This window comes from Acipenser ruthenus, chromosome 2 (assembly GCF_902713425.1).
Source record: "Acipenser ruthenus chromosome 2, fAciRut3.2 maternal haplotype, whole genome shotgun sequence".
NCBI classification, from domain to species: domain Eukaryota; kingdom Metazoa; phylum Chordata; class Actinopteri; order Acipenseriformes; family Acipenseridae; genus Acipenser; species Acipenser ruthenus.
This window is the reverse complement of record NC_081190.1, coordinates 25,812,861-25,840,841: the sequence shown is the minus strand read 5'-3', so window position 1 is coordinate 25,840,841 and position 27,981 is coordinate 25,812,861. Positions and strand designations below refer to the sequence as shown.

General features: G+C 35.8%; 1 protein-coding gene across 1 annotated transcript; it reads left to right on the top strand.

The window, feature by feature from the left end:
- LOC117408724 (aminopeptidase Q-like) lies at positions 1 to 27,694 on the top strand. Its single transcript, XM_058992653.1, has 20 exons — positions 1 to 873; positions 5,805 to 5,947; positions 6,561 to 6,700; positions 10,236 to 10,362; positions 10,692 to 10,846; positions 12,994 to 13,107; positions 13,205 to 13,345; positions 14,138 to 14,203; positions 14,340 to 14,405; positions 14,989 to 15,158; positions 15,751 to 15,821; positions 16,012 to 16,148; positions 18,855 to 18,910; positions 19,975 to 20,122; positions 20,209 to 20,303; positions 21,649 to 21,759; positions 23,825 to 23,992; positions 24,320 to 24,460; positions 25,175 to 25,250; positions 25,799 to 27,694. Exons 1-20 carry the CDS (start codon positions 248 to 250, stop codon positions 25,952 to 25,954), a joined length of 2,907 nt encoding a protein of 968 aa, XP_058848636.1. The 5' UTR covers positions 1 to 247; the 3' UTR covers positions 25,955 to 27,694.
- Positions 27,695 to 27,981: the final 287 nt, after the last annotated feature.

The window sequence follows — 27,981 nt, the reverse complement described above, 5'->3', positions numbered from 1 at the left end:
CGAGAATGGTACTTCAGTTCAGTTAAAATAAAGTTACATTTAACTTGATGACTCCCAGCCACTCTTTACAGAAAAAGTTGAAGCAATTGGGTTTTGACTGATAATAGCACAACCCACTTTTCATCGCAGCTCTGTGAATGTAAACCAAGACTCCTGGAGAGGAAAGCTTTCAATATATATATTTTTACATATAGCTGGCAAGTGAACGCTGAAGTCACCCCCAAATCAATACCATTAATCCTGCACTATGGGTCCCAAATGCAAAAGTGGTTTTTACGTAAGTAAAACAGCGGCAGTTCTGGTCACAGTGCTATTTGCTGCTTTATTGATTAGCTTTACCGTTTTGGCTGCTCTGTACGCCATATCAAGAATGGGACATGGCAATGCGACTATGCATGAAGAGCCAACGCAGGTACCGATACCTTTCAGTAGCACTTTTGCCGCTACCACCCAAAAGCCCAGTCGCCCCGGGATTTGGGATCACTACCGACTACCTCAGACCCTGGTACCAATTAACTACCAGCTGGAGCTTTGGCCGCGTCTAGATCCTGATTATGATGGGACTTACCGTTTTACCGGTGAAGCCAACATCACTTTCCAGTGCAAAGAAGAAACGGATATCATTTTACTTCATATTTCCCATTTGAATGTCACAGTCAGTCAACTGGAAATCGTTTCAGGAGGTACAGAGGTTCCTTTGGTCCTGGATGTTTGGAAAGCCGAGGTTAATCCTTATATGGTGCTCGAATTGAACACAACATTGAAGAAAGACAGTGTGTATGTGCTGAGGTGTGTTTTTACTGGAGCAATCGGGGAGAAAAGGCACATGTACGGACTCTTCATAATTCATTACACAGACGAAGGACAGAACATGTAAGTACCGGTAGATACATGAAAGATTAATAATAATAATAATAATAATAATAATAATAATAATAATAATAATAATAAAAGTTAAGAAAACTATATGCATTTTAAGATGTGAATGAATATATAGGCGTATATATATATATATATATATATATATATATATATATATATATATATATATATATATATATCAACAATGTTAGGAAACTAATATGACGTTTAGTGCATAAACAAAACTGCCACGTCCATATGTTTCGATTTGTAAAGTAAGTTAGGATTATATAACCAAATCACAACACACTGTAGTGTAACTATAGCATTGAAATAATACTGTTGTTATTTATCTTATTTATTTATATCACATTTACTACACTTTAGAAACAACTAAACAGGTTTATATTGTTTAAGCTTATGTAATTTACTTTTAGCGAACGTTCCATTAATAGACAGTTTCAAACAACTTATGTCTGTGTGAAAAAAAAACTCATGTTGTGAATACAATTATCTATTTGGGCAAGTACAAAACATAAGTTTTATTTTTTTTTTGTTTTACTTTGCTGGGACACAAAGTAATAAATGCAAACTAGCTGTAGTAGGAACTTGTTGACAGTCACGTTTGTTTACACCCCAGATGTAGTTTTAGCTAGAGGGGCAGCTTTTAGAAATTAACGGAAAATTGGCCAGTGTTAAATTACCTCTGTAGGAGTCAAATCCAACACTTTCCCAGTGTGCATATGGATCCACGCTCCACTCTCCGGCTCCGGGCACGGCACACAATCAGCCAACAGGTGGCAACGGCGAGTCAGTCCAGCCGTGCCCGTTACAATATATTAGCCTGTCTTGAACTTCTCCAGCACGGACAGAAGCGGTGCCATTACAGAAACCGCCGATTAAAATCACGAATGTTGATATAATTACTGTGGATTAGTGTACTTTGTTTTACACTGTGAAATATACCTTGGTTTAGATATGAAACAACACCGTGTGGTGTCAAATGTGAAAATGTAACGCCTGAAATCAGCACTGACGGCTAACACTGGGATTTCAACACTGGACAATTTGCTGTGCGGATTCCTCCCCTCAAAATTGGTTATATTAGTAACATTTTTGTGAAACATTAATTTATAGAGCTGATATTTTAAGCATGTTCTTTTAGTGCAATAAAAAAGCCTCTAAAATGACATCTTAATGGTAATACATCCACTTTCCAAAATGGATTGAGAATCAATCAATCAATACATCAATCTTTATTTTATATAGCACCTTTCACAAAGTGCTTTTACAAGATGCAGTAACAACAAGAACATTCATAATACATTAAATACAGTGGAAAGTGCATAATACATGATAGTAGTATAATACATGAAATAGTAGCAGCTAATAGCAGATATCAGGCTTAAAGAGCATGGAAAGCAAGAGAGAACAGGTGGGTCTTGAGAGCTGATTTAAAGCGAGCGACGGTGGGAGCATCACACACCAAAGCTGGGAGAGAGTTCCTGAGAGTCTGAGAAGTTTCAATTTGGCACAGATGTCAGTTTTCATAAGGTATATTTAGCTCAGACATGTCCAACCATATTGATGAACAGGGATTTCTTGAGCCATACACAAACATATGTCACTAATGTAATTTTAAAATAATTCTGAATAAATAGTAGCAAAGAAAAAAAAATGGATACAATGACATTAGATTTTACCTGACTAGGGAACAGCCTCAGCAGATTGTGCTCAATATTTTTTAAGCACAGCATGCTCTATGTTTACTGAATATTTACTCTACCTGCTTCATTCAGACTGCAGATTGTCCTTGCATGGGACACTTCCTATAAGAGCCACACTGTATTGCGGAGCTCAATGAGTCATATGGTTAAAGAGCCATCCGTTACAATTGTAATGTTATATTTTATGCATCTGCCACAGCACAACCCAGTACTGTCTGTGTGATTGCCTACTAATGTTCTCCTTACAAGCACATTGACAGATACTGTCTGATTAGGTCTCAGTTGTGTTATTTACACCTCATGTGACCTCAAGGCCAAGGGAGTCCCCACCAAAACCCAGCTAGAAATGTTTCATTTAAGTTGTATTGATTTTAATTTAAGTCATAAGGCAAATACATCTAATTGTTTTGAAAAGCTTTAGTAAATATTTATTTGAAAAGCAAAATTGTAACACTTTTTGTAGTAGAATGTGCTCTTATTTCCATCTGGTTTTGAACATGCTCAAATACAAGTAAAAAACTGTGTTGTGTGATGTAAATAACTTAAAATCGCATTTCAAGCAAAACAAACACAACGGAAATTTGGATCTAAGCAAATCTATGTGCGATGGCACCTGAAGGCAGTATATTGTATGTATGACCATGGGGGTCCAGAGAGGTGGAATCTGAATTTAACAAAAAAAAAAGTTGTATAGTGTTTTCAGGAAAATGAATAGACTGATCTTTAGATCTGTGTTGCATTTTTTAAAAATGTATTCAGTTTTTTTTTTTGTTTTTTTGTTTTTTTAAATAAACAAATAAAAACAGACTACCTCTAATTTTCTCCAAGAGACATCCTCCCTCAGTTAGTGTCGAGACGAGTTATACACACTCACACTAGGGGTTCCGGCTTTGTTTTCTTCCGACTTTTCGCCTCTCCTTTACAAATTAATTTCACAATTAACAGTTTCTCTGTTTTAATTCAGAAACAAAACAAATTAAACAGTGCTCATGGTTATTTTAAAAAGGGAGTTACAGTTAAACACGACGAAAACACAGATATTGGTGAGTAAATGACTGAGGGCTAAGGAAAGGTCACGTGTGCGTGACGAATCATTACCATTTTGCTAATTTGCATACGTTTTGCGTCGTGTTTGGTATCGTTTACGGCAGTTGTGACAACACGCGTGAAGATGTCAGCACCCAGGAGGAAAGGAAAGTTTGCTTCCAAATGTTTTTTAAACCTCATTCCATTTAGAAAAATGTCATCGATCACACATGTACCAGCAGAGGAAGTTGAATTGATCACAGCGAGCGATCATATCCCGTATATGCAAAAAATGGCACACAGAAAAGAAAGCACCACTCCACAGCAGGCAGTTCTCAGAAATCCTACTACGATGTCAACACGAAATGTGCTGCCTGTATGTGTAAAAAGTGGTCAAAAAAATGGTGGACTGAATTGAATTAAAATTGAAAGGTCACCATATTCTTTATTTCCTGTACGCCATAGAAGGCTAAGAACGCAGATGAATTATATATATATTTTATGCAAAAACCAATGAGGTATGTCTTTGCTAAAGTTCACAAAACAAAATTCAATGTACACTCATCTTTTTCAGACAAACATAATTGGTTAAGAACAAATATGTAAATAGATATTGGTCTTGTTAAAATGCATTACCTTGAAATTTTACCTTTGACCTTTTTTGTCTCACAATGCATATAAAATGACCCAATCTTAATTGATTTACTTTACACATCTTAACTAGTAAATAGTGAGAAAACAAAAAAAAAAATCTATCTGTTATTTTAACCCTTAACTGTCTCAGTTAGTGGTACGCAATAATACAGAGGAGTCACCTATTCGGGTGATGATGTGATGTTTTTGAAAGCTATAGGAAAGCACACCAAGCTGATCAAAAGGATAACAAGCGGCTGTCCAGAGATTCTTGGGCAGGACCTTTTTTTCACTGGCAGGAAATAACTTGTGCGTTCAGTGTGCAGACTACAGGGAGAGAAAGGCAGCACGATGTTAAAGAACTCGCACATTCAAACAACCAACATTTGGTGGATGTAGGTCTTGTTGATCTACTTTTTCATAATACTGATGTATGATGCAGTGTGTTACCAACATTATATCAGAAGGAAGCTTGCCCTTAAAATTGAACTTTTGAAATGTAAATAAAGATTACATTTTGGTGTGTTGTAAGACAAAAATGTGATGGGTCATATTGTGCTAATGTTTCATATAAATACAAATGCAGCTAAAGATGAAGTTGTGACAGTATTTTCATTGAAATCATTTGGTACCATGCCATTTTAATCTCCAGGTGTGAACAGGATAGCTGATGGTGATGTCAGACCACGAAATGCAGGCCACACAGTACTGGGGTTGAATGCGCTGATGCGCCAATTTATTATAAAGTAAATAAAAGATTTTAAGCAAAACACTTTAACAAAACAAACAAAACGGCACAATGGCCAAAATAAACAGACAAAAAAAGAGATGGATCAAACAAGTATCGTGCTGGTGTAAAACCAGAACAGGTAGCAATTGTTTTCTATATTATTCTCTTTATCTCACGACTCATGTCTCTCGTTCCGCCTCTGAACACACTAACCTCGCTCAGCCACAGCTGTGGGTTTTTATACATGTGACGGCCTCCAGATTAGTAATAAATCTATAAATCTGGAGACGGTCACATTCTGCACGGGTTTAGCATGGATGAGGAATTTTAAACCCATCCATGCTGTAAAACAACAATAACAAAACATACTGTATTTAAACAATAAACAATACATTTAAATAATAATACCAAATAAACAAAATACACACGGGGGTGGGGGGGTGTTACCCCGTCACACCATATTTCCAGGTAATCTGTTGTGTGTAGTAATAGTGTTTTCCTGATCAAACCCATAAACATAGGGGAGTAGAATGGATTCCAATGTCCAGATGTGAGACATCTTCAATAATTTTACAACCTAGCTTTGCTCCTATTTAGATCAATTGAATAGATCCCACTGCATTCCAATACTGCCCAAAATGGGAGACAGGTTTTCCCAATGAAAGGTCTTACTGACTTCATAAATCATGAAACTTGATTTATTTTTTTAAAAATAGAGACACCAACCGTACTGTACCATCAGCACATGCAGCTTGAGCAGTATTTTAGCTCTGAATAATCTTATTACCAAACATTGGATCAGTCTTATTTATTGACACTTCTTCCAGGTCTGTGGTTGCATCCCAAATGGAACCCACCTATGCAAGATCTGTTTTCCCCTGCTTTGATGAACCGGCAATGAAAGCCACTTTCGATGTCAGGATTGTCCATCTTTACAATTATGTTGCGCTTTCAAATATGCCAGCTGTTGGTGAGTATTGTCAAAGTAACAGCCAAGAAACTGTAAAGTACAATACTCTTTGACTACTATCCCATTTTATTAAAATTTACAGAAATGTGAGGGTGAAAAAAAAGGCCCTGTTCACAAAACTCCAAAGGAGAATGTTTAGTGAAGGACCAGTTTATTCTAATGTCGTTTTGTTAAATTAAATCAGGTTTGCAGTTCTTAAAACCCTTGTTTAAGAGATGGTTAAAAGTGTATTCTAATTTTCAAAGCACTGTTTAACTTGAGAGAATGGTTACTTACGCTTCAGAAACACTCCGTAAACCACTCTAATAGTGAATCCAATATCTATATGAACCACAAATGAGTGAAAAGTAACAATTAGAATGTCTAAATATAGGATCACTTACAGGAGGCATACAGGGTTTATCTCCATAAAAGTGTTTTAGTGACTATACTGTAAATTACAATGTCTTAATATCTAGGTTGTAAAGGTGGATGTTTTGCACGATAATAAAAGCAAAGAGAATAGACTGTCAAAAGTAATATATACATATTATAAATATGTATAAATAAATATGATGTCATGTTTTCATTATTGTAAATGATTATGTTTTAATTATTTATTGTTTTGTTTCAGATGTAACAATAAGAGAAGATGAGAATGGACATAAATGGAATGTCACAACGTTTAGTACGACACCAAAGATGTCCACTTATATAACAGCTTTTGTAGTTTGTGAATTTGATTATGTTAGCAAGTTCGAAGGAAGTAACGAGGTAAACATTCACCCTGTTAGAATTGAATTTGCTGTGCAGCAGTACCCCCCCCCCAACCCCCCCCACCCGATATCTTGAAAATATTTTATTTTCTGCATTAAAGTAAATCTGCAATTGGAAGGTCTAATGATATTTGCAGGTAAATATACTGCATATTAACAAATATATAATATATATAATATAATTTGCAGCATGTTTTTCTGTATAACAAATATCAGTACTGGCAAACAAACATTAGTACAGTACTTTAAACAAACATAGCTTGAAATTTATTCAGAAGCACCAAAATGACCTTCCTTGTGTTCCCCAGAAGTATCGAATATATATATATATATATATATATATATATATATATATATATATATATATACAGACGTGCTCAAATTTGTTGGTACCCCTCCACAAAAAATGAAGAATGCACAATTTTCTCTGAAATAACTTGAAACTGGCAAAAGTAATTGGCATCCACCATTGTTTATTCCATATTTAATAGAAATCAGACTTTGCTTTTGATTTTTTATTCAACATAATATTGTAAATAAGAAAACAAATGAAAATGGCATGGACAAAAATGATGGGGCCGCTAACCTAATATTTTGTTGCACAACCTTTAGAGGCAATCACTGCAATCAAACGTTTTCTGTAGCTCTCAATGAGACTTCTGCATCTGTTAACAGGTAGTTTGGCCCACTCTTCCTGAGCAAACTGCTCCAGCTGTCTCAGGTTTGATGGGTGCCTTCTCCAGACTGCAAGTTTCAGCTCTTTCCATAGATGTTCGATAGGATTCAGATAAGGACTCATAGAAGGCCATTTCAGAATAGTCCAATGTTTTGTTCTTATCCATTCTTGGGTGCTTTTAGCTGTGTGTTTTGGGTCATTATCCTGTTGGAGGACCCATGACCTGTGACTGAGACAGAGCTTTCTGACACTGGGCAGTACGTTTCGCTCCAGAATGCCTTGATAGTCTTGAGATTTCATTGTGCCCTGCACAGATTCAAGGCACCCTGTGCCAGGCGCAGCAAAGCAGCCCCAAAACATAACCGAGCCTCCTCCATGTTTCACTGTAGGTATGGTGTTCTTTTCTTTGAAAGCTTCATTTTTTCGTCTGTGAACATATAGCTGATGTGACTTGCCAAAAAGCTCCAGTTTTGACTCATCTGTCCAAAGGACATTCTCCCAGAAGGATTGTGGCTTGTCAATATGCATTTTAGCAAATTCCAGTCTGGCTTTTTTATGTTTTTCTTTCAAAAGTGGAGTCCTCCTGGGTCTTTGTCACAAAGACGGCCAGAGTGGGTGGCGTCAGACCAGACAGGAATACACAGACAGAGACGGTGGTGATGATGAGCTGAGTGCAATGGCTGCACTCAGCGTTTATTAACAAAATAAAAAGGTTTAACAGTACAAAAACAGGACACGGCACTGGTAGCCAAAAGAAACATATAAACAAAACGGACTAAACACTTAACAAACGGTGCACGGAGACAAACAAACACGGTGAGTACAAACAACTATTATAGTTACGCTTTCTTTCACTATTTAGTTTCTCCTTCTCCACACCCGTTCTCCACTCTCGAACACCCAACCCTGAGTGCAAGAAATGTGCGTCTATATATACTATTGTGCTGGGATTCAATTACTAATTAATTATTCACTTGAATCCCAGCACGTGAATTAATTCTGTGCAACCCCGTGCTCACATATTACATTTAACCAGCACGTGAAGTGATTTGTGCTCTCCTCGTGCCTAAATACAAATATACAATTTAAACACACGTGAAACACAGACCCGTTTATATCCCGTGTACCAATCTATACACCAACATTAACATACGCACGCATATATACAACACAGAACACACAAATGCACACAGGGGCGGGGCACTTTGCCACAGTCTTCTTCCATGGAGCCCACTTTCGCTCAAAAAGCGACGGATGGTGCGATCAGAAACTGACGTACCTTCACCTTGGAGTTCAGCTTGTATCTCTTTGGCAGTTATCCTTGGTTCTTTTTCTACCATTCGCACTATCCTTCTGTTCACTCTGGGGTCGATTTTCCTCTTGCGGCCGCCCCCTAGGGAGGTTGGTTACAGTTCCATGGACCTTAAACTTCTTAATAATATTTGCAACTGTTGTCACAAGAACATCAAGCTGCTTGGAGATGGTCTTGTAGCCTTTACCTTTACCATGCTTGTCTATTATTTTCTTTCTGATCTCCTCAGACAACTCTCTCCTTTGCTTTCTCTGGTCCATGTTCAGTGTGGTGCACAGAATGATACCAAACAGCACAGTGACTGCTTTTCTCCATTTAAATAGGCTGAATGACTGATTACAAGATTGGAGACATGTGTGATACTAATTAAAGAAACTAATTAATTTGAAATATCACTATAATCCAATTATTTATTATCTTTTCTAAGGGGTACCAACAAATGTGTCCAGGCCATTTTAGAATATCTTTGTAGAATAAGCAATAATTCATCTCTTTTCACAGCTTCTTTGCTTTATTCTATGACATACCAAAGGCATGCAAGTATACATGATAAAATAGCTTTTAATTTCATCACTTTTCAGGAGGAATGAAGCATTATTTCAATGAGCTGTAAGGGTACCAACAAATTTGAGCACGTCTGTATATATATATATATATATATATATATATATATATATATATATATATATATGAATGAAAGAATGTTGTTTGACACTGCCTTTATTATGTGCCAAACTATTTATGCAACAATATCAAAAACACTGACCTGCATACTATTCCCAGTGGAATATATATAAAAAAAACACCAAGTATATCCACCACAGTATTTATTTCTTCATTTTTATTCAGTTGTATCAATATCTGGCTTTCAAAATGATCTTCCCTTGCTTAATCACCATAATTATATAAAAAATGTATGTATTTTGGGGTTAAAAACACCACAAAGAAACCATTACAGGCATTTTCCAGTACTGGAGTTTCTCTTATTGAGCTCAGTGTTGAGCATCTTAACTTTGCTTCACGCTCCTCTTGTCCGAAGTGCATACAATGACATCTCTATAACAATAAGAGACACCATACACGTGACGTCTTAACTTACAGGCCTAAATGACTTATGAAGGAATATTTAAAACTTAAAAATCTATGTTTTCTCAATACTTAAACTTGAGTAGGCATCTAATGGCTGGCATTTTGTCTGTTCTAATGTATAGGAAGTAGTGTGTAGTCTGGTAACCATTAACTACTGGGTACGTGACAAAAATACAACTGATCTTACCACCAAATGAATTGCAGCCTGAATTAAATACAAGTTTGTGATGTTGCCATAGCTTTACAGTACTTAGTAAAGCCATTAATCAGGTTCTATATTTTAGAGAATAGTTGTTGCATTTACAAAAAACTACCTTTAAATGTTGGTTATGTGCCTTAGACCTTTTTGGTTATGCATCCAATATGGTGTCTTGGCTGACCAAAGATGACTGACCAGTGGCCCAGGAGTCTTTTTAATAGACACATAGATGTGTTGTTTACCATTTTTCCTCACAGATACGCGTTTGGGCTCGTAAAAGCGCTATTGAGAATGGTGAGGCTGATTATGCTTTAAATGTCACAGGGCCAATCCTAACACATTTGGAACATTTCTTTAATGTGAGTTACCCACTGTCAAAAACAGGTAACACCATTTTTAAAATCAACACATTCCATACTGTATTGAATTTAGACATTATACGCTTATTGATGGTACTGTATTTTATTTGTGTATACTGCAGTCATAAAGATGACTTTTCTAAACCCTATAATTCAATTTGAAGATATACATTGTTCAATTTTGTTTTTTACATAGTTGCAAAATCACTACTATGGTATTCAGCTGTAATAGTATTTATAAAAAAATATATAATCCATCTATGTATATTCTGACAATTCTTGGGAACAATACAAAATTGCTTATTCTGTGGCATTGACTCACTTTGACCATTACATTGTTTCTGTGTATTTCAGATCTTGTTGCACTGCCTGATTTTATTGCAAATGCAATGGAAAACTGGGGGCTCATGATTTACAGGGAGGATTATCTGTTACATAACCAAATGAAAGATTCTCTGGATCAGAGAGCAGTCATTTGCACTGTTATTGCACATGAGCTGGGACATCAGGCAGGTTATAGCAACACCTTTCAACTTACTATATCATCATTTGTATCATATTATCATGAAGTATAATGTACACAACAAAATCGTCTCTAGTAGGGGTGTGTTGAAACTCATATTTTCCGAATAATTACCTTTAAGAAATTTGAAGTTGTTACGTATTAATTAAATGGAATAAAACGTGTTAATTGTTTCCCTTGTTTGCACAATTATTGAGTATCGATCAATACCAATCTGACAGTGTTAAACTAACTAAAACTCATTTCTATTTTATAAGCGATTACACTATGTAACACAATTTTTGTTCCTGGGTAGTAAGTGTTATTTCCTAATTGCTTATGCCTCAAAAGTATAGCAAATGGCTATTATTCCCCACAAACTTTGCTTTTGTGACCAGGACAGTGATATTTTGAAATTTACCTCTTTCCAATGAAAAAACAGGTGAATTTGTGTCTTTTCGTTCACATAAAGTCAGAAAAAAACAACATATGAATCCAGATTAACATGTATTTATACTAAAGTAATACAAAAATGACTACAAAAGATTTAGAAGTGAGTAGTTTTTCGAGATTTATGATTATACTGTAAATCACTTTCACGAATCAGCCCCCAAATGTAGTCTCCCATCATGTTCTCATTATACTGTCCTTCATTGACAGCTCATCCAGGAGCCTCAAAGCCGTGCTGCTCCATAATGGTAACAAGTACCAGTCTCTTCCCCTGGCTCACTCGGTGTACCTCAAAGAGGATTACAACAGCATCAAGACTTTGCTGGACGCCTTGAAGTATGATGAGTACGGCTGGGACCCCTGGAAGGTGCTGATGCCACCACTGCACATCAAATTGGGCCTTATGAAACAATTTGTCAGCGCTCTAGATAAGGAGTCGGCAGCCTTCAAGTACCTTCAAGACTTCTTCCCTAAGCTGTCTGAGGCAAAGGTCAAAGCCGGTGTCTTCGTCGGACCACAGATAAAGAAGATCCTGGAGTGCAATGAATTCCCCAAGAAGGAACAGCTTTGTCGCAGTGGTTCGGGGCTTCCTGGGCAGTCACAAGGCCGAAAACTATGTGGAGCTGGTTGAGACTCTGGTGAAGAACTACGGCACAATGGGCTGTAGGATGTCCCTCAAAGTCCATATCCTTGATGCTCATCCTGATAATTTCAAGGAGAACATGGGAGCGTACTCGGAGGATCAAGGCGAGCGCTTCCACCAAGATATACTGGACTTTGAACGCCGCTACCAAGGACAGTATAACGAGAACATGATGGGAGACTACATTTGGGGGCTGATTCGTGAAAGTGATTTACAGTATAATCGTAAATCTCGAAAAACTACTCACTTCTAAATCTTCTGTAGTCATTTTTGTATTACTTTAGTATAAATACATGTTAATTTGGATTCATATGTTGTTATTTTCTGACTATGTGAACGAAAAGACACAAATTCGCCCGTTTTCTCATTGGAAAGAGGTACATTTCAAAATATCACTGTCCTGGCCACAAAAGCAAAGTTTGTGGGGAATAATAGCCATTACTATACTTTTGAGGCATAAGCAATTAGGAAATAACACTTACTACCCAGGAACCAAAAAAAAAAAAAAAAAATGTTACACAGTGTTATTTGTTTTACCTTTCTTTTAGCCTTTTGATATAAAATCTTTTTTTTTTTTCAGTTTCCTTAGTTTCCTTAGAAATGCATCGTCTCTGCAGTGGATTGTGGGACGTAGCCCTGGGCAAGGTGTTATCTGTGATTAAAAAAAGAAATGCATATCCCAGTTTCCTTCTTAAAGGTAATTCGGTAATTAGTTGTAAAATATGAGTATCAGCACACCGCTGGTCTATAGGAACCCAGGATATCAACAGGGTATAGGTACTGGGGAAACTTAAATACATTCTCATATAGTGTATGCCACATAGTCTCCAAGTTTAGAGTAACAATCCTTGTTCTGAGACCAGCAGAGGTAAACATTTTTAAGTTTGGAAACAACTGTAAGGAAGTGCCTTTAAACTCTTTGTATTCGTTATGTTTTTCTCATTGTCTTACAATTGATCTACAGGGACTAGGAATCCAACAAAAAACATTTTTTATGAGTTTGTGTATACGGTATTTATTATTACATATATTTAAACATGTGTCTTGTATTTACTTTATAGTGGTTTGGAAATCTGGTGACTATGAACTGGTGGAATCATTTGTGGCTAAATGAGGGTTTGGCAACATTTGTTGAGTTCTTAGTCCCTCATTATGTGGAACCTCAAATGAAGTTGGTAAGTTATTAATATTATTGAGGCAACAATATTATAAAACCATTTCATTATAAAACTGTGGGTTGTTCTTATTTTTTTATTGTAATTGCTTTTCAAGAATGAACTACATGCTTTCGCAGACATGCAGGAGATGTTTTCAACAGATTCATTTCTGATGTCTCAGCCGCTGACTGTAAAAGAAGAAGAAATACAATCTCATCAGATACTCCCTATGTTTAATTTGGTGACTTACAATAAGGTATAGTATGTGCAGCAAAATACTTATACATTGCAGTGAATCAGGGAGAGTATGGAATGACTCAACTAAATCATTTACAAACCAAAAAATAAATGTTACTGGGAAGACTGCCCCATGCATTACAGTAATGGCTAGCTTAGATTTCCAGTCACACATCCAGATCCCCAGCATCCTCACTTGATTCTTAGTCATTGTTCTTGTCTGGTTCTTAAAGTTCTTAAAGGATCCTAAAGATACAACAGGGCTATTTGACCAATTCCACACCCTATGTAAAGAAGTGTCTGCTTGCCTCTGTCCTAAGTCTTTCTCCACTTAATTTTCAACTGTGTCCTCTAGTCCTGCTTTCTGTGCTGTGCCTAAAGTATTAGCCAGAGTTATTTTAAAGACCAGTTAAGTTGCTACTATACTGTGGAGATATTTAAACTGTGAGTTTTAATGTAGGAATAAAGTAAAAAAAAAACAAAAAAAAAAAAAACAAGTAACTTGTATAGTACTGCTTAGCTTTTATTGAACCTAAACACAAGACTTACAATAAGCTGTCTGGATATAACTTAATTATGAATCTACTTTACAACCCTGTGGTTTAAAATGTTACATTTGTTTCAAAGAGCTGGTAACAAGTGCCCATTGACTTTCTCTGCACAGCATGAGCATTTGAAGCAATACATATTAAAAGGTTAAATGAGTGACTCATTGTGGCACATGAAAAGTATATGCTGATGGCTTTTTTTACCCTTCATTTTACCCTTTTTTCATTAATAATTCAGATGTTCTCATTTTTGTAATCCTTAGGGGGCTTCCATTGTGAGAATGGCTGCCAGTTTCCTGACTAAGAAAGTGTTCCAAAAAGGGCTCAGCGTGAGTTTGAAAAGGTCTTTCCTTTAGTTAGCAGGCTTTCCATATATAGATTAACAAGGCGTAATAAAAAAAAGCTATTTTTTATAACATTTTGTTTTTAACATAATAAGCTGTAGTAACGCTTGTTTCTTTACAGTCCTATCTTCAGAACTTCTCCTACATGACCGTTGAGCAGGATAACCTGTGGAATCACTGGCAAAAAGTAGGCTACTGTGTTAATTATATTTTAGGTTTCAAACGCAGTAGTTCTGAACACTACAGAGCAGATGATCCACACATGGACTTTGCATTTTAGATTGCAATTCAAATGGCTGGAAATGAATGGCATTCATAACATTGTAGTTAACAACACACATAGCGAGGCTACTATTTGTTTGCATGTGTAATTAAAAAAATGATAATGTTTTGCTTATTGTAATAACAATGTCATTGCATGTGTAGTAGTTTTTTTTAAAGCCCACTTTCATTATGAAAGAGTTTGCAGTTCATTAAATCCTTTTCAACTGTAGGGAGGGTTCATTCGTTTATTTTCATTTTCATTGACCTAACAGAATGTTAACAAACGCTGTTAAAAAAAATAGCCCTAAAAGAAAAGTCCTTGAAGTTTTGTGAATAGGGCCCGTAATTCTGTTGTTATAGTGTTAATGTCAAATACAATTAACACCAAAATCTAAAACATTTAAATCTATGTTCAAAGTAAACTAATCCCCTGTAAACTGATAATTACTATATTAAAGTTATTCAAATTTCGAGTGTAATAAAGGTCTTTTTTGTGTTTTAAAAAGTCTGTAGACAGTCAGAATGAACTCCAGTTGCCAGCCCCTGTAAAAGATATAATGGACTCCTGGACATTACAAATGGGATATCCTCTTATTACACTGAATACATCTTCGGGTACAATTACTCAGGAAAAGTGTTTCTTAACAAAACCAGATAATCAAACTTCACATGGCAAGTATGTGTACTCTTTCTTTTTTAATCCAACATTGCTTTAGTGTAAACAGGCACAGCAATTTTAACCAGAGATCAAACATGTCCTCATACGACACACACAAGTACAGCTGAGCCCAAAAGTATTTCAATGTAACATTTTCCAATTCACTTCATTTCAATTTTTAGACTTTGTGCTACATGTCACAAGCTGTATAAAATTGAGTCAAGGGCTGTATTGCAAAACTAAAAACATCACTCTACCTCGACCCTCGCTGATCCTCCTCCAGTTAAAGAGGTCTGTAGTCTTTGACTTAGAGATCGTGCTTTAGTGCAGTTAATGTCCTGCAACTCGTACTTTCATCAAAGCTTTTTGACATCTGGAGTGCCTTTTGCTCTTATTGGCAAAAGAAAAACCCTTTCAGTGTTTGTTTGGGAATGATGTCATGCTATATTTTGATTTTTGGAAAAAGAGAGAAACAAATATTCATACAGAGCCTTTCAAATGAGTAATGTCTTAATGTGCTTTAAAATCAACAAGCAGCATTAATGTGGTGTAACATTTTAAAACAGCACACCGTATAAATCATAAGGTTCTCATGTTATATTATTTTTAGTTGGTTTGTTCCTATAAATTGGATAAAGAATGGATCTGTGCAACCAATGAAATGGCTTGAAGGAAATAACAGTAAGTTGAAACATATTTCTGAAACATATTTATAATCTGAAGAGACTGATAAAGATGTATGGTCAAAATGTTTGTCATTGAATTTAAAAAGATGCATTTAGTATTACTACTTTACAATCTAGATTGGAATGTGTAGTTTATGAAGAGGAATGCTCTGTATTTAAATATGATGTATATGTTGTTATTTTAGGTCTATTCCCAGAGATGCAGGCTACCTCAGACCAGGACTGGATCCTATTGAATGTGAATGTTTCAGGGTATTACAGAGTGAACTATGACCATTCAAATTGGGAGAGAGTGCTGAATCAACTAATGAAAGACCCAAATGTAAGTTTTAGGTCTATGTGTTTCTATGGAAAGAAAGCGGGTCAAAAGCAAGCTGTTTAGTACATGTGTGAAATAAATGTGTTCTAATTCAAATTATTAAACTAATTGTAAATAATTTGCATAATAACTGCAAATTACTTCCTTGAAGGGAATATGCACTTTTGATTTCACTACCAGTTTGTATTTTTGTTTTTATGTTTTATAAAACATTTTGCTTCAGCCTACAAACTAGACTGTGATTGTCAACAGTATATTTCTCCAGCTGATTGTCTACTCTGTCCATTAATTAAATTATTAAGTGATTACAACAATATAACCAGAATCCGAAGTACAAAAAAAGTACATTTGCATATATTACATAATTTATGTAGACAGCATAAAAAGGTAAGGACAGTAAACAAAAAAAAAAACATTTGATATTGTTACACTTCAACTGAATTGGTCATAAAAATTAAAACAAGTCTGCACAAGCCACTCCCAGTATTATTATTATTATTATTATTATTGCATCACACATGAAGACATTCCAGTGGCTTCCAGTGGAACATCTTGATGGGTCCATACAAGTTCAAACAGCTTAATGATGTTTACTGTTGCCAAATGCACAGAAAAGTATGGAAAGGTCTAAATATTAGAAAATGGGAAATAGGGATAACATTTCATCCTTGCAAAGGAGAAGAAAGGAAATAACATACAAGTATTGCTGTGATGTTCTTGTGTAACCACACACACATTGGCTATGTTTAAAACAACATTATTTACAACATATGCAACACAGGCACACATCCAGATGACACTGCTGATAAAAACACTGAAATCTCACTATTAATCAGCAACATCTCAAAGCGCTTTACAAACAAACAAAACAGAAAATAAAAACAGTCATAAAAATGCCTTTCTATAAAAGTAGGTCTTTATGCTAGATTTAAAAGCATTAAGAGTAGCAGAATCCCTGTTCTCTTTAGGAATGGTGTCCAAAGTTTTGGGGCATAACAACAAAAAGCCCTGTCGCCCACAGAACGCAGGTGAACAGAGGGAACACATAACAATCCAAGATCAGTTGAAGGGGTGTAGACTCATAAGAGATCAGATAAATACTGTGGAGCCAAACCATGTAAAGCCTTAAAAGTAAGAAGTAAAATTTAAAAATCAACACGAAACCTGACAGGCAACCACTGCAGGGACTCTAGAACAGGAGCGATATGATCCCTTACACGTGACCTTGTCAGGATACAAGCTGCTGAGTTCTGAACATGTTGTAATTTGGACAGTGTGCTTTTGGAGATGCCTGCAGGCAGAGTGTTACAATAATCAGTCCTCAAAAAAACTAATGCATGAACCAGCTTTTCAGCTACAGAAGCAGAAAGCATAGGTCGCACCCTAGCAATGTTTCTAAGGTGGTAAAATGATGCCTTAACAGTATTCTGCACATGAGGTTCAAAAGTTAATCCAAGATCAAAAATAACTCCCAAATTTCTAATTGTGGATCTAAACTCAAGCATAGTACCATCAACTGAAAGGGTTAACAGCATTGGTTTTATGTAACTGGTGGGCAGTGCCTAGCAACATAACCTCTGTCTTGTCACAGTTAAGATGCAGAAAGTTTTGTGACAATATCTTAATATCAGAAATGCAACCAGCAAGCACAGAGGCAGCAACATCAACGTCAGATTTAGTATGCACATAAATGTGGGTGTCATCTGCATAAAAATGATAATTCAGGCCATGTAATCTTAGTATGTGACCAAGGGGAAACATGTAAATACTAAATAGTAGAGGGCCCAAAATTGAGCCTTGTGGGACACCAGATGTTACCAGCCCAACCTCAAAACTAAAACCACCAAGAGAGACAAAGTGTTGACGCCCAGTAAGATAAGACTGAAACCATTTTAGTGCAATGCCAGAAATGCCAAACAAACTCTCTAACCTAACAAGTAGGATAGCATGATTTACAGTGTCGAATGCAGCACTAAGATCCAAAAGAATTAAAATTGATAACGCACCTGAGTCAGCTGCCATAAGAAGATCGTTTGTAACTTTAACAAGTGCAGTTTCAGTACTGTGTAGTTGTCGAAAAACCAGATTGCAAAAGGTCATAGGTTTATTTGCAGTTAGATGGCAATTTAATTGCAAAGTGACAGCTCGTTGTAATATTTTACCAAGATGGCAGATTTGAGATGGGACGATAATTATTAAAATTATCCAAAGCAATGTTAGCTTTTTTAGGCACTGGAGTGACTATTATTGGAGGGATTAAGTTGACACAGCTTTAGCACACCATATTAACATACATTTTTTTTGGCTATAAGGTCATCTTAAGGGAATCCTTTGTCCAATAATAACACGTACAATATAGTAACCATTCTCAGAGGTGGAGAGAAAAAAAGCTATGAAAAGTGTAATGGTTAAAATATATCTGCTGTAAACCATTGTGTGGCCATTGTGAGGTCAGTAACATTTGAATGTTTGTGTAATAATATTATTATGAAATATTAGCATAGCCCACCCTTAAGTATCATAAAATGACAGCCACTGACACAGCACTTTGAAGTTTGTTGTAAACCCATGTTGTGGTAAAACACGGGCAGGGTTAAATGGATTTCAAAACAACAACATAGCCTGCTACCTCTTTGTTGTAAACCTCTGTTGGCGTTATAGTTGGTGTTGTTTTGTCTTTGGCTAACTCTCTTTCCTCATCTTTCACAGGCAATACCAGTGAAAAACAGAGCACAGATAATTGATGATGCTTTTAAATTAGTATTGTGAGTATTCAATTAGATAACCTTTCACTGAGGTGATCTTTTATTGTGGTGTAGATTACAGTATATTGTGATGTACAGTACTGTGCAAAAGTTTTAGGCAGGTGTGAAAAAATGCTGTAAAGTAAGAATGCTTTCAAAAATAGACATGTTAATAGTTTATATTTGTCAATTAACAAAATGCAAAGTGAGTGAACAGAAGAAAAATCTACATCAAATCAATATTTGGTGTGACCACCCTTTGCCTTCAAAACAGCATCAATTCTTCTAGGTACACTTGCACAAAGTCAGGGATTTTGTAGGCATATAGTCAGGTGTATGATTAAACAATTATACCAAACAGGTGCTAATGATCATCAATTCAATATGTAGGTTGAAACACAATCATTAACTGAAACAGAAACAGCTGTGTAGGAGGAATAAAACTGGGTGAGGAACAGCCAAACTCAGCTAACAAGGTGAGGTTGCTGAAGACAGTTTACTGTCAAAAGTCATACACCATGGCAAGACTGAGCACAGCAACAAGACACAAGGTAGTTATACTGCATCAGCAAGGTCTCAAGGTCACGTCCAGTCCTTAATAAAAAAAACACGTCATAGGAAAAGCAACGATTTGTTACTTAGAAGGAGAACCAAATGTAAAAAGGGATAACAATTCTCTTCTTGAGAGTAATATTGTAATTGCAGCTTTTCTATCATTCATGTGTTTTCAGTGTCATTTTCGAAAAAATAAGTAACCTACAAAGTGGTGGTAATAAGATAGATCTTCTGTTTTTTGATAGCCCCATGTATAGGGGGTGAAATAGACGATTTTTCCTGAAAGTGACCAATACTGTAAATGACATCCTTTCTGACCAGCTTGATATAAAGTCCAGTTCACCATAAATCCCATTTTCTGTCTCTTTTTATTAGATTTTCTACTGTTTTACTGTATTTGTGCCCCCTCTTAAAAACCTAGTGGCACGGCTCCTTGTTGTTTTAAATCAGTGATAGATATTTATAGTTTGTATTTGATAAATTAATGTTTAAACATGCCTGTTTTAATACCTGTTTCCATTTCAATTTAGGTCTGGGTATTTAGATGTTGAAACTGCTCTAAGCACAACTAAATATCTCTCCAAGGAGACAGAATTTATGGTATGGAGTACAGCACTAGACATCATAGATTTGCATCTGAACTTTCTGTCAAACACTCATTTATATGGATTATTCAAGGTATTTAAAAACTAAACATAGTTCACATGCCCATCATATTAAACAATGTTTAACATTTTTTAAATAACTTTTTTTTTTTCTTTTAGCAATATTTGTTAAGAATATTTTCTCCGCTTTATAAATATTATATGGATTTAATAGGAGGAGATGTCTATAAAGTGAAGGATGATGCGTTTATGCAGTAAGTATCATAAAACAATTTTTTATTGTATTACCATCTTTTTATTTGCATTTGGTATTGTACAGTGTTGCCGTATTGTATTCCCTATTTCAAATTATTTGATATTTACATCGCATATAATTTGAATTGCATATACAGTACAATGTAAAATAACCAGACAAATAGGGGTGTAAGTAGGCTTATTGATTTTCTGGATAACTGACCAATGCCAAGACCAAAAACTACAGCAAGCTCCTAGCTTTGCATGTATTAAATACACAACAATGACAGTTATTAACCTTTATAGTCTGCCAAACCCAATTTAACGTCTAAGACCCCATTCACACTTGCGATTAAAGGTGGCCCAGGGCTGCCTCAGGGCCACAGTTTCTCATATGTGAACCCTCCAAAAAAGAAAAGGCAGCTGTGGACCGGCATAGATTTAGGCCACCGTTTCGATGTGGCCTAGGGCCTGCAATTGCAGGACCAGGGCCAGCCTTTACTATATATGAACGCAAAGCAGACTTAGGGCCGCCTTTTTGTATCACATGACCAATGTGGTCATGTAGCTCAGTAGACAGTCCCATACTCCCACACGTGTGAACGGTACATAGAAAAGCGAATGCTCTGCTAGCCAAGACGGCAGTGGATCAATATTGAAAGGTAATTATTTCTACATCATACAACTTTAATTATAAAAGTATTAAATTAAAAAAAAATCTATCGGGTTGACGTTCAGGTTGTGTCTTTCACATGATATATGAGCTGGTGCATTCATAATTAAGCTTAATTTGTTACAATTACCTTTTCTTCCTGTTATTTAATAACTAAGCAATAAATATAAAAACTGCAAGATTGTGGATCTCAATAATGATCAATAATGCTGGCTACTTGGCATATTCAGCCACCATTGTTTATTTGATGCACCATAACATTAAGTCAAAATAATCAATAATATATATAGTTCTTTTTAAATATATACCATAAAATTGCTACTGTGCTGCATTGAAAAATATATATATTAATAAGAAACATCTGCTACAAATCAAGGATTATTGTATATTCTGGTAGTTCTTCCATTCTGAGTGCAGACTATCTTTCCATAAAAAAAAGCAATTTGGCACATTTTAGGACTGCTTTTCAGACATGTGAACGTGCAAAGGCTCCTTAAACCGCAAATGTGAACGGGGTTGCAGACCTAAATATGCGGGTGCCCTGGGCCAGCACAGTACTGTGAACGGGGTCTAACAGATTTTAAAAAATCATGTGGATCCAAGTTGTGTTCCGGTTAATTAACAATTTCACTGCATAGGTTTCAGCATAATAGATGGTGCAATACTGTTTTTGTTCATTTGTTCTCTTGAAGGGTATCAGTGCACAGATCAGTGAAAACAGCATGCTGGCTGGGTCTTAAAGAATGTCTCCAGTTAGCAGCTTCACTTTATGGAAGATGGATGAGCAATTCTACTGAAAACAAGTAAGTGTGATTTTTAGACAGCAAAGATGGAAAGTCAATAAGATACCTATTGCTATGAGTAGCTGAAAAAGTACCCAAATTGTTTTCTATTATGGTTCTATCAGCTGCTTACACTGTGAATGTTTGTTTGTAAACATGCATATGTAGTACAGTTCTCCCTTGATATTTTGTAATTCAGTCATTTACAAATTGTATGGCCTGTATCAATATTATTAATATTATTTATGAATTCGCCAACATCCAATATTTTCCTGACACTATAATATATTCACAGTTTAGCCAACGTATGTTTTTTTTGGCCGTCTTGAGATTTAAAACCTGCTCCAGTACATTGAATGCTCATTAGATAACTTTCACCATCATCGCGAGTTGGAGAGATGGAGTTCTGCCTGCCCGCCATCTTAACTGGGGCTCAGGGAATTCCAATGGAAATTGATTTGATGTCAATCTGCCGCTGATGGGAATAAAGTCCTTTTTCAAATCGCTATCAGGGTCGATCCCAGTGGCAGATTGTTCAGGTTCCACTTAGTACAGTATCACGTAGAAAATACTGCCAATTGACTCAAGATGATGACTTTTTTTATCCTAGTAAAAATAAAATATCTGACTGAACTTAAAATGAAAAGCTGATAAAATCTTGTAGTCATATAACACAAACCGGAAATAATGTATAAGAATATAAATATATTTATTTTGTTTCTAGTTTACGATGAAGGAAATGAACTGCAACCAGAACTAAAAAGTGTTTGTAAACAATTCCATGTAGCTTCCAGTGCTTATGAGTGACCTACTGTAGTTTCAATATAAATAGAGGATATGTCATGAAAAACTATGAATTACTGTATTTATGTCATGTGATTATTTAGACAGCTAAACACGATCCAGGAGCTGTCGCTAAAGGCCAGCACGAACCTGGACAACACTTCACTTTGTTTACACAATAATAAGTAATGTATTTTCATCATGAGCACTAGAGCACGCACTGTGGAATGGTGTTTGTGTTTGTGTATGTGTTACGTGTGGGTGAATTAAAACGGGACTGTTATTATTTCGGGGCAAACCCGCGGATTATAAATAAGCAATACACGACGCTGTATTGCTTTTCATTGACATTGTTATTATTTACTGTTGTTCGCCATCAGCATTGGGATTACAAAATACAACCATTAACCCTTTGCGGTCCTATGTTGGACCAGGTCCAACATTACAATTTTCCCTTTCCGGTCCGATGTCGGACCCTGTCCGACATCATCAAAAAGATGTAAAACACAGGTCTCTAGTCGTTTTTTCTCTGGAAAAGCCAGGAAAACCATTCAATGGCCGAGTGAGACCGATAGGAGCCGAGAGAAGCCGAAAAAACCCCAGAAAAAAACCAGAAAAAAACAGGCGGATCTGAGCATTACACATAGCCTGGCACCACAGAGATAACATGGACATAAACAAACAAGATAGCTGATTCTGTATCCAGGGCTCAAAGAATATCACAGATTTTGCAGAGCTTTTTGAGATATTATAGTAATAAAATAATGACTTGGATCATATTATTGAGGAGTTTGGTGATAAAATGAGTGATCAGGAGATCATTTATCGGTATGCACGACTATGAAGAGGTATGTGAAAAATACAGCGAACAAGGGGTGGGGTGGGGCGGGGCTGGAGATGCAGTACTGAGTGTCCTGTTGATATGCAGTGTCTTTTAAACACGTTTTACTGTGAAAAAAATACTTTTAAACAGCGCGTCTAAAATAAACTGTGCGTGTGAAAATAAATTGGACCTGACACGGCTGAAACGCGCTGAATAAATGGACAGCAAAGGGTTAAACAACATTGCACCTTGATTATAATTGTCTATGTTTATTGATCACCTGCACACTGTTATCCACTTTGCCACAAACGTAGAGTAAAAAAAAAGCTTTCCTGTTCCATAAATGGAATGACAAAATATACTGCAACAATATATTTTAGAATGTGACATTTATGAGTATTAAATTAAAGTACCATTTTTTTTTACAACCAAAGTGGCGAAACGCAAAAAAACTAGTGCTTTCTTTTTTTCCTTTTTCAGAATCCCATCATATTTAAGATATGATATTTATTGTTACGGAATTGCCTCTGGTGGTGTTAAGGAATGGGAGTTTGCTTGGGAGATGTTTCAAAGTCAGAATGGCACAGAACAAGATCAATATTTACTCTTTGCCTTGAGCTGCAGTAGAGAACCATGGCTTTTGAACAGGTAAAATTCCTCATTATAATGGTATTTCACATCTGGGCAAAATCATGACTGATTACACTGTTTGGTGAAAAAACTGTTTCCCTGGAGCACCCCTGAGTGAGTTTAGTGCACAGGGGGTCAGTTAACGTAGAGTACTCAGAAAACATTACAAACCAAAATGTCCTTGAGTTATTCAGCACAGGTCAGAGCTGATTAAGGATCAGCCTGCTGTCAATATGGCAGGTGGACCTGCATTTTCTATAATAGAGAGTATGTTTTTCATCTTACCATTATCACGTATTTATTTGTACTACGACCTTCATTTCAATTTCAACTTTGTTCTTGAAGGTACCTACAGTATTCACTGGATAGCTCATTGGTTCAGAGGCGATATACAGGATCTTTATTGAACTATGTGATAGAAAATGACATTGGTCAGTCATTAGCATGGGGCTTCATACAAGAAAACTGGAAACATTTTCAAACAGAGTAAGTATCCACTCTATTTGTTTTATTTGTGTTTTTGCTGGATAATTCTTGCACATTTTCTATATATATATATATATATATATATATATATATATATAACATGTAAACTTCTTTATTTGAATATTGAATTTGAATGTCTTGTAAAGCAAAAGTAATATTGTAATGACGAAAAAAAAGACTCAGAAGGCTGAGGCAATGAACAAGTTATATTATGTTTTGTAACCAATTAGTGGTGGTTAGAGGAGGCATTTTTCCAATGAGGACCCAATGATTCAGCGCATAGTGCAAAGCTAATAGGCTTCCCCACGTCACTGGAATAGTTAGTAAGCACAGCAAAAAAGGGTATGGGTAGCAGTGTGGAGTAGTGGTTAGGGCTCTGGACTCTTGACCAGAGGAGGGTTGTGGGTTCAATCCCAGGTGGGGGGACACTGCTGCTGTACCACTGAGCAAGGTACTTTACCTAGATTGCTCCAGTAAAAACTGTATAAATGGGTAATTGTATGTAAAAATAATGTGATATCTTGTAACAATTGTAAGTCACCCTGGATAAGGGCATCTGCTAAGAAATAAATAATAATAACAGATACAACTATGGAAAACTATGACTCATTTGTAAATAGAAGCAGTTACATTGTTGTATTGAGCTGGTTACTAAAGAAGCAACTAACAACTCCAAATACTGGGAGGAAACTTTAACTGTTTCTTACTTTTCAGGCATGGAGGCCATCAATTTACATCTGCACTAGGAGACTTGGCTGAGAGGTTTTCAAGTGAATTCCAGCTAGACCAGGTGTGAAAATGATACCATTACTGTAGTTTGGAAGGTGACAAGTCATGTGCTGTTTGCACCTCATTGAATGCTTACCCTTTTCACATATGGTTCATTGCAGTGAACCGAACCAAAGCCCTTTGAACTATATTTTTATCTGCTATATTTAACTCTGTTTCATATGCAGAAATGTTAGTGAAGTATTTAAATGTAATCTCCCATATCAATTATGTATTACAATTCTGCTTTGTTCCTGTTTACGGCTGTCCTCACAAATGAAATAATGCAACATTCCATGCTAGTTCATGGAGTGTTATTATCTTTATACAACAAGCACAATGTATGGAAAATAGCGAAAATATCAAGCTCTGCATCTGCATTGTGGTGTAATTATTCTGACGTTTGATTTGAATGAATGCCAGATAAGATCTGGTAAGAAAAAAGAAAAGATTAATCCCACTGTTGGGCTGAATTCACTGTGAGGGCTTTTTTCTTGGATCTTTTAACATATGCATATAAATGTGGTGATTGACTAAGTGGTATTGAAACCATTCTGTTTATATTTTCAGCTGGTGAAGTTTATTACTAGCACTATGGATGAACACAAGCAACACGAGGCTATTGAACACATAAAGGAAATGAAAAAATCCCGTATCTGTTTTAAAACCAAATATTATTCCAGGATTTATAACTGGTTAAAAGAGAATTTACGTAACACAGGTTAGTAGTGGCTCTCCTGAAGAAATCAGCCTGTGATTTTGTTAAATCTGTATTTTCTTAATGTAACTGATAAAAAATAAATAAATAAATAAAAACTGCTGTATTATATAATATTCCATCAATGTCAATTAATACAAATTAACCTTTTAACCTTGCACAATAACAACTGCTACCATGTACCATTTCATTCAGATCTGCAAATTCGTGTTTTTGAAATGATGAATGGATTTAGTTATCTAAAAAACACAACTGGCCGAAAAAAATACTTACATTAAGAAAATATTTAAAACAACAAAAAAGTAGCACCATGCTGGTAGTTACAAAATGTAAGCCATTTCAGTTAATGTGGTTTTACTATACCATTCAACCTGAACTGTCACCAAAGGGATTACACTTAGATGTCTGATATAGAAACAGTAGGTGGCTGCTAATTCTCAGTCCTTCACTTGTATTGAAAAAAACTCAAATATAAAAATGGTACAATAGTAAAAGAGGGTCTTGGCTTATTGAAAGAAATATAGGCTTATCTCTGTACAATATGTAAAATGTCACGTTCAGGTTAGTTATGCCAATTAATTTGTGCTGAACATGTAGCGTAAACGCTGGAAATTCCAGCAACTGCTGGTAAGTTGGTGACCAACAAGTGTTGGGGAATTAGAACAAATATTGACTGGCTTCCTTAACCTGGGTTAGCTATAATTTGATTACTTGAGGAGAGTAGACATCAATAGTTCAATAATTGTGCAGTAAAGGGATTTAAAATGATCTTTTATCTAAATCAGTATAACTAATTCTTTAACCAACACAAAGCCTCTTTGATCAGTTTGACTAATTGAAAACCAGTAAGCTAACAGTTCAGACCAGGAAAGACCTTTGACCTCTGGAATTAACATCAGGGTTTGTAGTTTTGTCCCACCCTTCTGTCAGTATAAAGTTATAGAATTCACTGCTACTTTTCGATCTGCCCATGAAACCAGTCTGTAAAACATCAAACTACTGTATGGCTGCCACCAGTTCCATCTGTAGTCCGATCTACAACACAAAGGTCAAAGATTGCAATGTCAGATTATATTACATTTTAAAATCATTCACCTACAGTACTTCTAATATTTCCCTGATAAAATAATTAACTGCAGCAGTGTGGAGTAGTGGTTAGGGCTCTGGACTCTTGACCGGAGGGTCGTGGGTTCAATCCCGGGTGGAGGACACTGCTGCTGTACCCTTGAGCAAGGTACTTTACCTAGATTGCTCCAGTAAAAACCCAACTGTATAAATGGGTAATTGTATGTAAAAATAATGTGATATCTTGTAACAATTGTAAGTCGCCCTGGATAAGGGCGTCTGCTAAGAAATAAATAATAATAATAACTGACAGTCCTTCTTTCTGCTACTCAAAGTTTAACATCCACATTTGCATTGGCCACAGTCATAACTAGTTTGATTTTGGCTTCTTGTTGATAGAAACGAACAGGACACATTTCAAAGAGCTTTCAACTCAGTTCTAGTAGCAGATGGAAATGCAGCATGAGATAATTAATAAAGGGCCTAACATATCAAAATGTGCCTAAGTACAGACTTCTACAGTACCAAATATAAAACAGATGTTCTATTGTTGTGTTAGTTTTTGTATTTGTTATACACCCCATTGTATATTTCTATATGAACTTTTTTCTTTGTATAAATTATTACTGTAACTTTCATAGTTAATAGTATTTTAAAATATTTGCTAAATAAGTCAATCTTAATAAAACAAATTCAAACAACACTGTGTCTGAATGGATTAAATGTATTCTATTGAAACATGCCAAATAATGTTACATCAGGATGTGAACAATGAATGTATTAGTGTGTTAGGTAAAAGTGTCATTTGGGGAACTTAGTGGAACATGGAATTGGGCACTTTTTCCTAGAAACATATTTGGCATGCTGTTTGGCATATTTACCAAAGTAATTTATGATATAGGGCCTAATTTTTTTAAATTGAAGAAGGAATCTATGAAAAAGACCTAGGAGTTTCTGTAGACTCAGAAAT